Raw genomic sequence first — 12,217 nt, 5'->3', positions numbered from 1 at the left:
CAGGTTCGTAAGTGCTTGCGTAACTGCTTCGTGAATCTGGGCCCAGGTTCGTAAGTGCTTGCGTAACTGCTTCGTGAATCTGGGCCCAGGTTCGTAAGTGCTTGTGTAACTGCTTCGTGAATCTGGCCCTCAGGTTCGTAAGTGCTTGTGTAACTGCCTCGTGAATCTGGCCCCCAGGTTCGTAAGTGCTTGCATATCTACTTCGTGAATCTGGCCCCAGGTTCATAGTGCTTGTGTAACTACTGCGTGAATCTGGCCCTCAGGTTCGTAAGTGCTTGTGTAACTGCCTCGTGAATCTGGCCCCCAGGTTCGTAAGTGCTTGCATATCTACTTCGTGAATCTGGCCCCAGGTTCATAGTGCTTGCGTAACTACTGCGTGAATCTGGCCCCAGGTTCGTAAGTGCTTGCGTAACTACTTCGTGAATCTGGCCCTAGGTTCGTAAGTGTTTGCGTAACTGCTTCGTGAATCTGGCCCCAGGTCCGTAAGTGCTTGCGTAACTACCTCGTGAATCTGGCCACAGGTTCGCAAGTGCTTGCATAACTGCTTCGTGAATCTGGGCCCCAGGTTCGTAAGTGCTTGCGTAACTACTTCGTGAATCTGGGCCCAGGTTCGTAAGTGCTTGCGTAACTACTTCGTGAATCTGGCCCCCAGGTCCGTAAGTGCTTGCGTAACTGCTTCGTGAATCTGGCCCCAGGTTCGTAAGTGCTTGCGTAACTGCTTCGTGAATCTGGCCTCAGGTTCGCAAGTGCTTGCGTAACTGCTTCGTGAATCTGGGCCCCAGGTTCGTAAGTGCTTGCATAACTGCTTCGTGAATCTGGGCCCAGGTTCGTAAGTGCTTGCGTAACTGCTTCGTGAATCTGGCCCCAGGTTCGTAAGTGCTTGCGTAACTGCTTCGTGAATCTGGCCTCAGGTTCGTAAGTGCTTGCGTAACTGCTTCGTGAATCTGGGCCCAGGTTCGTAAGTGCTTGCGTAACTGCTTCGTGAATCTGGGCCCAGGTTCGCAAGTGCTTGCGTAACTACTTCGTGAATCTGGGCCCAGGTTCGTAAGTGCTTGCGTAACTGCTTCGTGAATCTGGGCCCAGGTTCGTAAGTGCTTGCGTAACTGCTTTGTGAATCTGGGCCCAGGTTCGCAAGTGCTTGCGTAACTACTTCGTGAATCTGGGCCCAGGTTCGTAAGTGCTTGCGTAACTGCTTGAAATTGAATTCAAATAATTGGTTGAATAACTGAAGTTGAATTCAAATTTTTTAATTAAAAATATTGAATTCTACTCTATAAATGACCAATTATGAATTAAACTTTATTTATTGAATTTGAATTCAGACCTTGTACTCACCTAGTTGTGCTGCGGGGGTTGAGCTCTGGCTCTTTGGTCCCGCCTCTCAACTTTCTTTGTATATAATGTGTGATTTTTTCCAATATTGCGAGTCGCTTCCACTGCCCCCCTCATTATAACCAAGGGGGGCAAACCCCCCTCGTTAGGGGGGGGGACTTACCGACGGGGACAGGTAGACATGTATGGTCACTGCCGCCCACTTACCTGTAAGGGGGAGAGAGAGAACCAATATTATACATACAGACACACACTAGGGGGGTTTAGGGGAAGGGGGGGGGTTACTGGGGGGCTAAAATAGGGGGGAGCAGCGCCTCCTGCCCCTCTTAATCTTTACATCCTATGATTGTGCCCTGGGGTACAGTGGTACAAGGACTGTGCCCTGGGGTACAAGGACTGTGCCCTGGGGTACAGTGTTACAAGGACTGTACCCTGGGGTACAGTGGTACAAGGACTGTGCCCTGGGGTACAGTGGTACAAGGACTGTGCCCTGGGGTACAGTGGTACAAGGACTGTGCCCTGGGGTACAGTGGTACAAGGACTGTGCCCTGGGGTACAGTGGTACAAGGACTGTACCCTGGGGTACAGTGGTACAAGGACTGTGCCCTGGGGTACAGTGGTGCCAGGACTGTGCCCTGGGGTACAGTGGTACAAGGACTGTGCCCTGGGGTACAGTGGTGCCAGGACTGTGCCCTGGGGTACAGTGGTACAAGGACTGTGCACTGGGGCACAGTGGTACAAGGACTGTACCCTGGGGTACAGTGGTACAAGGACTGTGCCCTGGGGTACAGTGGTACAAGGACTGTGCCCTGGGGTACAGTGGTACAAGGACTGTACCCTGGGGTACAGTGGTACAAGGACTGTACCCTGGGGTACAGTGGTACAAGGACTGTACCCTGGGGTACAGTGGTGCCAGGACTGTACCCTGGGGTACAGTGGTACAAGGACTGTACCCTGGGGTACAGTGGTACAAGGACTGTGCCCTGGGGTACAGTGGTACAAGGACTGTACCCTGGGGTACAGTGATGCCAGAACTGTACCCTGGGGTACAGTGGTACAAGGACTGTACCCTGGGGTACAGTGGTACAAGGACTGTGCCCTGGGGTACAGTGGTACAAGGACTGTGCCCTGGGGTACAGTGATGCTAGGACTGTACCCTGGGGTAGAGTGATGCCAGGACTGTACCCTGGGGTACAGTGATGCCAGGACTGTACCCTGGGGTACAGTGATGCCAGGACTGTACCCTGGGGTACAGTGGTACAAGGACTGTACCCTGGGGTACAGTGGTACAAGGACTGTACCCTGGGGTACAGTGGTACAAGGACTGTACCCTGGGGTACAGTGGTACAAGGACTGTACCCTGGGGTACAGTGATGCCAGAACTGTACCCTGGGGTACAGTGGTACAAGGACTGTACCCTGGGGTACAGTGGTACAAGGACTGTACCCTGGGGTACAGTGGTACAAGGACTGTACCCTAGGGTACAGTGGTACAAGGACTGTAACCTGGGGTACAGTGATGCCAGGACTGTACCCTGGGATACAGTGGTACAAGGACTGTGCCCTGGGGTACAGTGGTAGAAGGACTGTACCCTGGGGTACAGTGGTACAAGGACTGTACCCTGGGGTACAGTGATACCAGGACTGTACCCTGGGGTACAGTGATGCCAGGACTGTACCCTGGGGTACAGTGATACCAGGACTACCCTGGGGTACAGTGATGCCAGGACTGTACCCTGGGGTACAGTGATGCCAGGACTGTACCCTGGGGTACAGTGATGCCAGGACTGTACCCTGGGGTACAGTGATACCAGGACTGTACCCTGGGGTACAGTGATGCCAGGACTGTACCCTGGGGTACAGTGATACCAGGACTGTGCCCTGGGGTACAGTGGTACAAGGACTGTACCCTGGGGTACAGTGGTGCCAGGACTGTACCCTGGGGTACAGTGTCTTAATATTATTCCTAATGAATCTTAGTTAATCTTAAGGTGCCTCTTAAGGTGACTCTTAAGATGACTCTTAAGGTGACTCTTAAGGTGACTCTTAAGGTGACTCTTAACACGACTCTTAAGATGACAATTAAGATGACTTAAGATGACTCTTAACATGACTCTTAAGGTGACTCTTAACACGACTCTTAAGATGACAATTAAGATGACTTAAGATGACTCTTAACATGACTCTTAAGGTGACTCACCTCACTCTTCTCCCGGGCCCGCTGCAGAATGCGCTCCTCAATAGTGGCCTTGCACACGAGGCGGTACACGGTGACCTGTTTGGTCTGGCCCAGTCTGTGGGCCCGGTCCATCGCTTGCTGGTCCACCGTCGGGTTCCAGTCCGAGTCGTAGAAGATAACCTGTCCCGGGGGGAGGATAACAGGTGGTTAGTGGCTGCTATCTTGTCTCTTATCTTACCCGGGGGGGGGGAGGATAACAGGTGGTGGGGTTAGTGGCTGCTATCTTGTCTCTTATCTTACCCGGGGGGGGGAGGATAACAGGTGGTGGGGTTAGTGGCTGCTATCTTGTCTCTTATCCTGCCTGTTACCCTAACCTAACCTGTCCCGGGGGAGGATAACAGGTGGTGGGGTTACTATCTTGTCTGATAACCTGTCCCGGGGGGGGAGGATAACAGGTGGTTAGTGGCTGCTATCTTGTCTCTTATCTTACCCGGGGGGGGAGGATAACAGGTGGTGGGGTTAGTGGCTGCTATCTTGTCTCTTATCTTACCCGGGGGGGAGGATAACAGGTGGTGGGGTTAGTGGCTGCTATCTTGTCTCTTATCTTGCCCGGGGGAGGATAACAGATGGTGGGGTTACTATCTTGTCTGATAACCTGTCCCGGGGGAGGATAACAGGTGGTGGGGTTAGTGGCTGCTATCTTGTCTCTTATCCTGCCTGTTACCCTAACCTAACCTGTCCCGGGGGAGGATAACAGGTGGTTAGTGGCTGCTATCTTGTCTCTTATCCTGCCTGTTACCCTAATCTAACCTGTCCCGGGGGAGGATAACAGGTGGTGTGGTTAGTGGCTGCTATCTTGTCTGTTACCCAGTCTGTTACCCTGTTATCTTGCCTGTCTGTTACCCTGCCTGTTATCTTGCCTGTCTGCTATCCTGCCTGTTATCGTGCCTGCTATCCTTCCTATTACCCTGCCTGTTATCTTGCTTGCTATCCTGCCTGTTATCTTGCTTGCTATCCTGTCTGTTATCTTACCTGTCTACTATCTTCCTGTCTGTTGTCCTGCTTGTTATCGTGCCTGTCTGCTAACCTGCCTGCTAGCCTGTCTGTTTTCTTGTCTGCTATCTTGCCTGCTATCCTGCCTGTTATCTTGCCTGTCTGCTATCCTGCCTGTTATTTTGTCTGCTATCCTGCCTGTTATCTTGCCTGCTATCCTGCCTGTTACCTTGCCTGTCTGATATTCTGACAGTTATCTTGTCTGTGTGCTATCCTGACTGTTATCTTGTCTGTTATTGTGCCTGTATGCTATCCTGCCTGACATCTTGCGTGCAATCCTGCCTGTTATCTTACCTACTATCCTGCCTGCCATCCTGCCTGTCTGCTATCTTGCCTGCTAATCTTCCTGTTATCTTGTTATCTTGCCTGTCTGCTATCTTGCCTGTTTGCTATCTTGCCTGTCTGCTATTTTGCCTGTTTGCTATCTTGCCTGCCTGCTAATCTTCCTGTTATCCTGCCTGCTATCTTGCCTGTCTGCTATCCTGCCTGTTATCTTTACTGTCTGCTATCGTGTCTGTTATCGTGCCTGTATGCTATCCTGCCTGTTACCCTGCCTGACATCTTGCCTGCAATCCTGCCTGTTATCTTTCCTACTATCCTGTCTGTTATCTTGACTGCCATCCTGTCTGATATCTTGCCTGTCTGCTATCCTGTCTTATCTTGCCTGCTATCCTGCCTGCTAATCTTCCTGTTACCTTGCCTGTTATCCTGCCTGTTATGCTGTTATCTTGCCTGTCTGCTAATCTTCCTGTTATCTTGCCTGTTATCCTGCTATCTTGCTTGCTATCCTGCCAGCTATCTTGCCTGTTACCCTGCCTGCTATCTTGCGTGCTATCCTGCCTGGTAAACCCATCGTCACATCTGAGTTAAATGATTTATAAGATAAAAAATGGTGATACAGTGACAATCCGTCGACAGCAGTCTACCCTCAACATTAAAGAAAACGGGAAGCGTGTATCATCTATAGAAAACGGAAGGGGGGGGGGGTAACATTCCTATTTAAGACAGAATTAATGATTTGGTTCAATATTGCATGTATATGTGTAGGTGCATATGTATTGTATGTATATGTAGATGTATAATAGCAACAGGTTTTCATTTAGACACGTTTCAGTGAATAATAACAATTAAATGTAGAATATATTATGGGTATTATTAGAACCAACATGGTTAAGTCTCAAGTGACGAGACAGACCGATGAATGTTAAGCCAGCCAAGAGGTGGCACGGGCATGAATAACCCATAATGACGGTACAATAGACAACTGTACTCCCCCCAATACACCCCAGTACCCTCCTGTACTCCCCAGTACTCCCCAGTATTCCACAGTACACCCCAGTACACCCTAATACTCACCAGTACACCCCAGTACTCCCCAGTACACCCCAGTACTCCCCAGTACACCCCAGTACTCCCCAGTACACCCCAGTACTCCCTAGTACACACCAGTACTCCCCAGAACACCCCAGTACTCCCCCAGTACACCTCAGTACACCCCAGTACTCCCCAGTACACCCCAGAACTTCCCCAGTACACCCCAGTACTCCCCAGAACTCCCCCAGTACTCACCAGTACACCCCAGTACTCCCCAGTACACCCCAGTACTCCCCAGTACACCCCTGTACACCCCAGTACTCCCCAGTACACCCCTGTACACCCCAGTACTCCCCAATACACCCCAGTACTCCCCAACACACCCCAGTACTCCCCAACACACCCCAGTTCTCCCCAGTACACCCCAACACACCCCAGTACTCCCCAGCACACCCCAACACACCCCAGTACTCCCCAGCACACCCCAACACACCCCAGTACTCCCCAGCACACCCCAGTACTCCCCAACACACCCCAGTACTCCCCAACACACCCCAGTACTCCCCAACACACCCCAGTACTCCCCAACACACCCCAGTACTCCCCAACACACCCCAGTACTCCCCAGTACACCCCAGTACTCCCCAGTACACCCCAGTACTCCCCAGTACACCCCAGTACTCCCCAATACACCCCTGTACACCCCAGTACTCCCCAGTACACCCCAGTACACCCCAGTACTCCCTAGTACACACCAGTACTCCCCAGAACACCCCAGTACTCCCCCAGTACACCTCAGTACACCCCAGTACTCCCCAGTACACCCCAGAACTTCCCCAGTACACCCCAGTACTCCCCAGAACTCCCCCAGTACTCACCAGTACACCCCAGTACTCCCCAGTACACCCCAGTACTCCCCAGTACACCCCTGTACACCCCAGTACTCCCCAGTACACCCCAGTACTCCACAGCACACCCCAGTACTCCACAGTACACCCCAGTACTCCCCAGCACACCCCAGTACACCCCAGTACTCCCCAGTACACCCCAGTACTCCCCAACACACCCCAGTACTCCCCAACACACCCCAGTACTCCCCAAAACACCCCAATACACCCCAGTACACCCCAGTACTCCCCAGCACACCCCAGTGCTCCCCAACCAACCCCAGTACACCCCAGTACTCCTCAGTACTCCCCAGCACACCCCAGTACACCCCAGCACACCCCAGTACTCCCCAGCACACCCCAGTACTCCCCAGTACACCCCAATACACCCCAGTACTCCCCAGTACACCCCAGTACTCCCCAATACACCCCAGTACTCCCCAGCACACCCCAGTACTCCCCAGCACACCCCAGTACTCCCCAACACACCCCAGTACTCCCCAACACACCCCAGTACTCCCCAACACACCCCAGTTCTCCCCAGTACACCCCAACACACCCCAGTACTCCCCAGCACACCCCAACACATCCCAGTACTCCCCAGCACACCCCAGTACTCCCCAACACACCCCAGTACTCCCCAACACACCCCAGTACTCCCCAACACACCCCAGTACTCCCCAACACACCCCAACACACCCCAGTACTCCCCAACACACCCCAGTACTCCCCAGTACACCCCAGTACTCCCCAGTACACCCCAGTACTCCCCAGTACACCCCAGTACTCCCCAGTACACCCCTGTACACCCCAGTACTCCCCAGTACACCCCAGTACTCCCCAGTACACCCCAGTACTCCCCAGTACACCCCAGTACTCCCCAACACACCCCAGTACTCCCCAGTACACCCCAGTACTCCCCAGCACACCCCAGTACTCCCCAACACACCCCAGTACTCCCCAACACACCCCAGTACTCCCCAGTACACCCCAGTACTCCCCAACACACCCCAGTACTCCCCAACACACCCCAGTACTCCCCAACACACCCCAGTACTCCCCAACACACCCCAGTACTCCCCAACACACCCCAATACTCCCCAACACACCCCAGTACTCCCCAGTACACCCCAGTACTCCCCAGAACACCCCAGTACTCCCCAGTACTCCCCAACACACCCCAGTACTCCCCAGTACACCCCAGTACTCCCCAGAACACCCCAGTACTCCCCAGTACACCCCAGTACACCCCAGTACTCCCCAGAACACCCCAGTACTCCCCAACACACCCCAGTACTCCCCAGTACACCCCAGTACTCCCCAGTACTCCCCAGTACACCCCAGTACTCCCCAGTACACCCCAGTACACCCCAGTACACCCCAGTACTCCCCAGTACACCCCAGTACTCCCCAGTACACCCCAGTACACCCCAGTACACCCCAGTACTCCCCAGTACACCCCAGTACACCCCAGTACACCCCAGTACTCCCCAGTACTCCCCAGTACACCCCAGTACACCCCAGTACTCCCCAGTACACCCCAGTACACCCCAGTACTCCCCAGTACTCCCCAGTACACCCCAGTACACCCCAGTACTCCCCAGTACACCCCAGTACACCCCAGTACACCCCAGTACTCCCCAGTACACCCCAGTACACCCCAGTACTCCCCAGTACACCCCAGTACTCCCCAGAACACCCCAGTACTCCCCAGTACACCCCAGTACACCCCAGTACACCCCAGTACACCCCAGTACACCCCAGTACTCCCCAGAACACCCCAGTACTCCCCAGTACACCCCAGTACTCCCCAGAACACCCCAGTACTCCCCAGAACACCCCAGTACACCCCAGTACTCCCCAGTACACCCCAGTACTCCCCAGGACACCCAGTACACCCCAGTACTCCCCAGTACTCCCCAGAACACCCCAGTACTCCCCAGTACTCCCCAGCACACCCCAACACACCCCAGTACTCCCCAACACACCCCAGAACACCCCAGTACACCCTAGTACTCCCCAGTACACCCCAGTACTCCCCAGGACACCCAGTACACCCCAGTACTCCCCAGTACTCCCCAGAACACCCCAGTACTCCCCAGCACACCCCAACACACCCCAGTACTCCCCAACACACCCCAGAACACCCCAGTACACCCTAGTACTCCCCAGTACACCCCAGTACTCCCCAGGACACCCAGTACACCCCAGTACTCCCCAGTACTCCCCAGAACACCCCAGTACTCCCCAGTACTCCCCAACACACCCCAACACACCCCAGTACTCCCCAACACACCCCAGTACTCCCCAACACACCCCAGGACACCCCAGTACTCCCCAGTACACCCCAGTACACCCCAGTACTCCCCAGCACACCCCAGTACTCCCCAACACACCCCAGTACACCCCAGTACACCCCAGTACTCCCCAGTACTCCCCAACACACCCCAACACACCCCAGTACTCCCCAACACACCCCAGTACTCCCCAACACACCCCAGGACACCCCAGTACTCCCCAGTACACCCCAGTACACCCCAGTACTCCCCAGTACTCCCCAGCACACCCCAGTACTCCCCAACACACCCCAGTACACCCCAGTACACCCCAGTACTCCCCAGTACTCCCCAACACACCCCAGTACTCCCCAACACACCCCAGTACACCCCAGTACACCCCAGTACTCCCCAGTACACCCCAGTACTCCCCAACACACCCCAGCACACCCCAGTACTCCCCAGAACACCCCAGTACACCCCAGTACTCCCCAGTACTCCCCAGTACTCCCCAGCACACCCCAGTACTCCCCAACACACCCCAGTACACCCCAGTACACCCCAGTACTCCCCAGTACTCCCCAACACACCCCAGTACTCCCCAACACACCCCAGTACACCCCAGTACACCCCAGTACTCCCCAGTACACCCCAGTACTCCCCAACACACCCCAGCACACCCCAGTACTCCCCAGAACACCCCAGTACACCCCAGTACTCCCCAGAACACCCCAGTACACCCCAGTACTCCCCAGTACACCCCAGTACTCCCCAACACACCCCAGTACACCCCAGTACTCCCCAGTACTCCCCAACACACCCCAGTACTCCCCAACACACCCCAGTACACCCCAGTACACCCCAGTACTCCCCAGTACACCCCAGTACTCCCCAACACACCCCAGCACACCCCAGTACTCCCCAACACACCCCAGTACTCCCCAGCACACCCCAGTACTCCCCAGCACACCCCAGTACTCCCCAGTACTCCCCAGTACACCCCAGTACACCCCAGTACTCCCCAGTACACCCCAGTACTCCCCAGTACACCCCAGTACTCCCCAGTACACCCCAGTACTCCCCAGTACACCCCAGTACTCCCCAGTACACCCCAGTACTCCCCAGTACACCCCAGTACTCCCCAGTACACCCCAGTACACCCCAGTACTCCCCAGTACTCCCCAGTACTCCCCAGTACACCCCAGTACTCCCCAACACACCGCAGTACACCCCAGTACTCCCCAGTACACCCCAGTACTCCCCAGTACTCCCCAGTACTCCCCAGTACACCCCAGTACTCCCCAACACACCCCAGTACTCCCCAGTACACCCCAGTACTCCCCAGTACTCCCCAGTACACCCCAGTACACCCCAGAACACCCCAGTACTCCCCAGTACACCCCAGTACTCCCCAGTACTCCCCAGTACTCCCCAGTACACCCCAGTACTCCCCAACACACCGCAGTACTCCCCAACACACCGCAGTACACCCCAGTACTCCCCAGTACACCCCAGTACTCCCCAGTACACCCCAGTACTCCCCAGTACTCCCCAGTACTCCCCAGTACACCCCAGTACTCCCCAACACACCGCAGTACTCCCCAACACACCGCAGTACACCCCAGTACTCCCCAGTACACCCCAGTACTCCCCAGTACACCCCAGTACTCCCCAGTACTCCCCAGTACACCCCAGTACTCCCCAGTACACCCCAGTACTCCCCAGTACTCCCCAGTACACACACTTGTACTGTACAAATATCTTAAAATTGGAAGTATATCAATGTGACAATTACCAATAAGGTTGTTAATAATATGCCCGTTATATGGGTGGATATATCCGTGGCTCAGTGGCTGGTTATCTTGAGGTTATCTTGAGGTTATCTTGAGGTTATCTTGAGACTATTTCGGGGCTTTAGTGTCCCCGCGGCCCGGTCCTCGACCAGGCCTCCACCCCCAGGAAGCAGCCCGTGACAGCTGACTAACTCCCAGGTACCTATTTTACTGCTAGGTAACAGGGGGCATCAGGGTGAAAGAAACTCTGCCCATTGTTTCTCGCCGGCGCCCGGGATCGAACCCGGGACCACGGCTTGAGGAAGACTGAAATTGATGGCTAGTCTTTCAGGCTTGATAATAGTTCATAATAAGTCTATTACCAGTTGCCACAGTCACTAGTTGCCACAGTCACTAGTTGCCACAGTCACCAGTTGCCACAGTCACCAGTTGCCACAGTCACTAGTTGCCACAGTCACCAGCTGCCACAGTCACTAGCTGCCACAGTCACCAACTGCCACAGTCACCAGTTGCCACAGTCACTAGCTGCCACAGTCACTAGTTGCCAGTCACTAGTTGCCACAGTCACTAGTTGCCACAGTCACTAGCTGCCACAGTCACTAGCTGCCACAGTCACTAGCTGCCACAGTCACTAGTTGCCACAGTCACCAGCTGCCACAGTCACCAGCTGCCACAGTCACTAGTTGCCACAGTCACTAGTTGCCACAGTCACCAGCTGCCACAGTCACTAGTTGCCACAGTCACCAGCTGCCACAGTCACCAGCTGCCACAGTCAATAGTTGCCACAGTCACTAGTTGCCACAGTCACTAGTTGCCACAGTCACCAGCTGCCACAGTCACCAGCTGCCACAGTCACCAGCTGCCACAGTCACCAGCTGCCACAGTCACTAGTTGCCACAGTCACCAGCTGCCACAGTCACTAGTTGCCACAGTCACTAGTTGCCACAGTCACCAGCTGCCACAGTCACCAGTTGCCACAGTCACTAGCTGCCACAGTCACCAGTTGCCACAGTCACTAGTTGCCACAGTCACTAGTTGCCACAGTCATTAGTTGCCACAGTCACTAGTTGCCACAGTCACCAGCTGACACAGTCACTAGTTGCCAGTCACTAGTTGCCACAGTCACCAGCTGCCACAGTCACCAGCTGCCACAGTCACTAGTTGCCACAGTCACTAGTTGCCACAGTCACCAGCTGCCACAGTCACCAGTTGCCACAGTCACTAGCTGCCACAGTCACCAGTTGCCACAGTCACTAGTTGCCACAGTCACTAGTTGCCACAGTCATTAGTTGCCACAGTCACTAGTTGCCACAGTCACCAGCTGACACAGTCACTAGTTGCCAGTCACTAGTTGCCACAGTCACCAGCTGCCACAGTCACCAGC

General features: G+C 54.7%; 1 protein-coding gene across 1 annotated transcript in view; it reads right to left on the bottom strand.

The window, feature by feature from the left end:
* Positions 1–3,531: 3,531 nt before the first annotated feature.
* Ino80 (chromatin-remodeling ATPase INO80) overlaps positions 3,532–12,217 on the bottom strand; it is a gene marked incomplete at its 3' end in the record, with an annotated part of 167,440 nt that continues 158,754 nt past the window's right edge. The window contains 1 exon segment of the mRNA XM_069305469.1: positions 3,532–3,690. Within this exon segment, the coding sequence (XP_069161570.1) occupies positions 3,532–3,690 (159 nt within the window).

The sequence above is a fragment of the Procambarus clarkii genome, chromosome 55 (genome assembly GCF_040958095.1).
Source record: "Procambarus clarkii isolate CNS0578487 chromosome 55, FALCON_Pclarkii_2.0, whole genome shotgun sequence".
NCBI classification, from domain to species: domain Eukaryota; kingdom Metazoa; phylum Arthropoda; class Malacostraca; order Decapoda; family Cambaridae; genus Procambarus; species Procambarus clarkii.
Note: the sequence above shows the minus strand (reverse complement) of the source record. Positions and strands in the feature narration are given on the sequence as shown.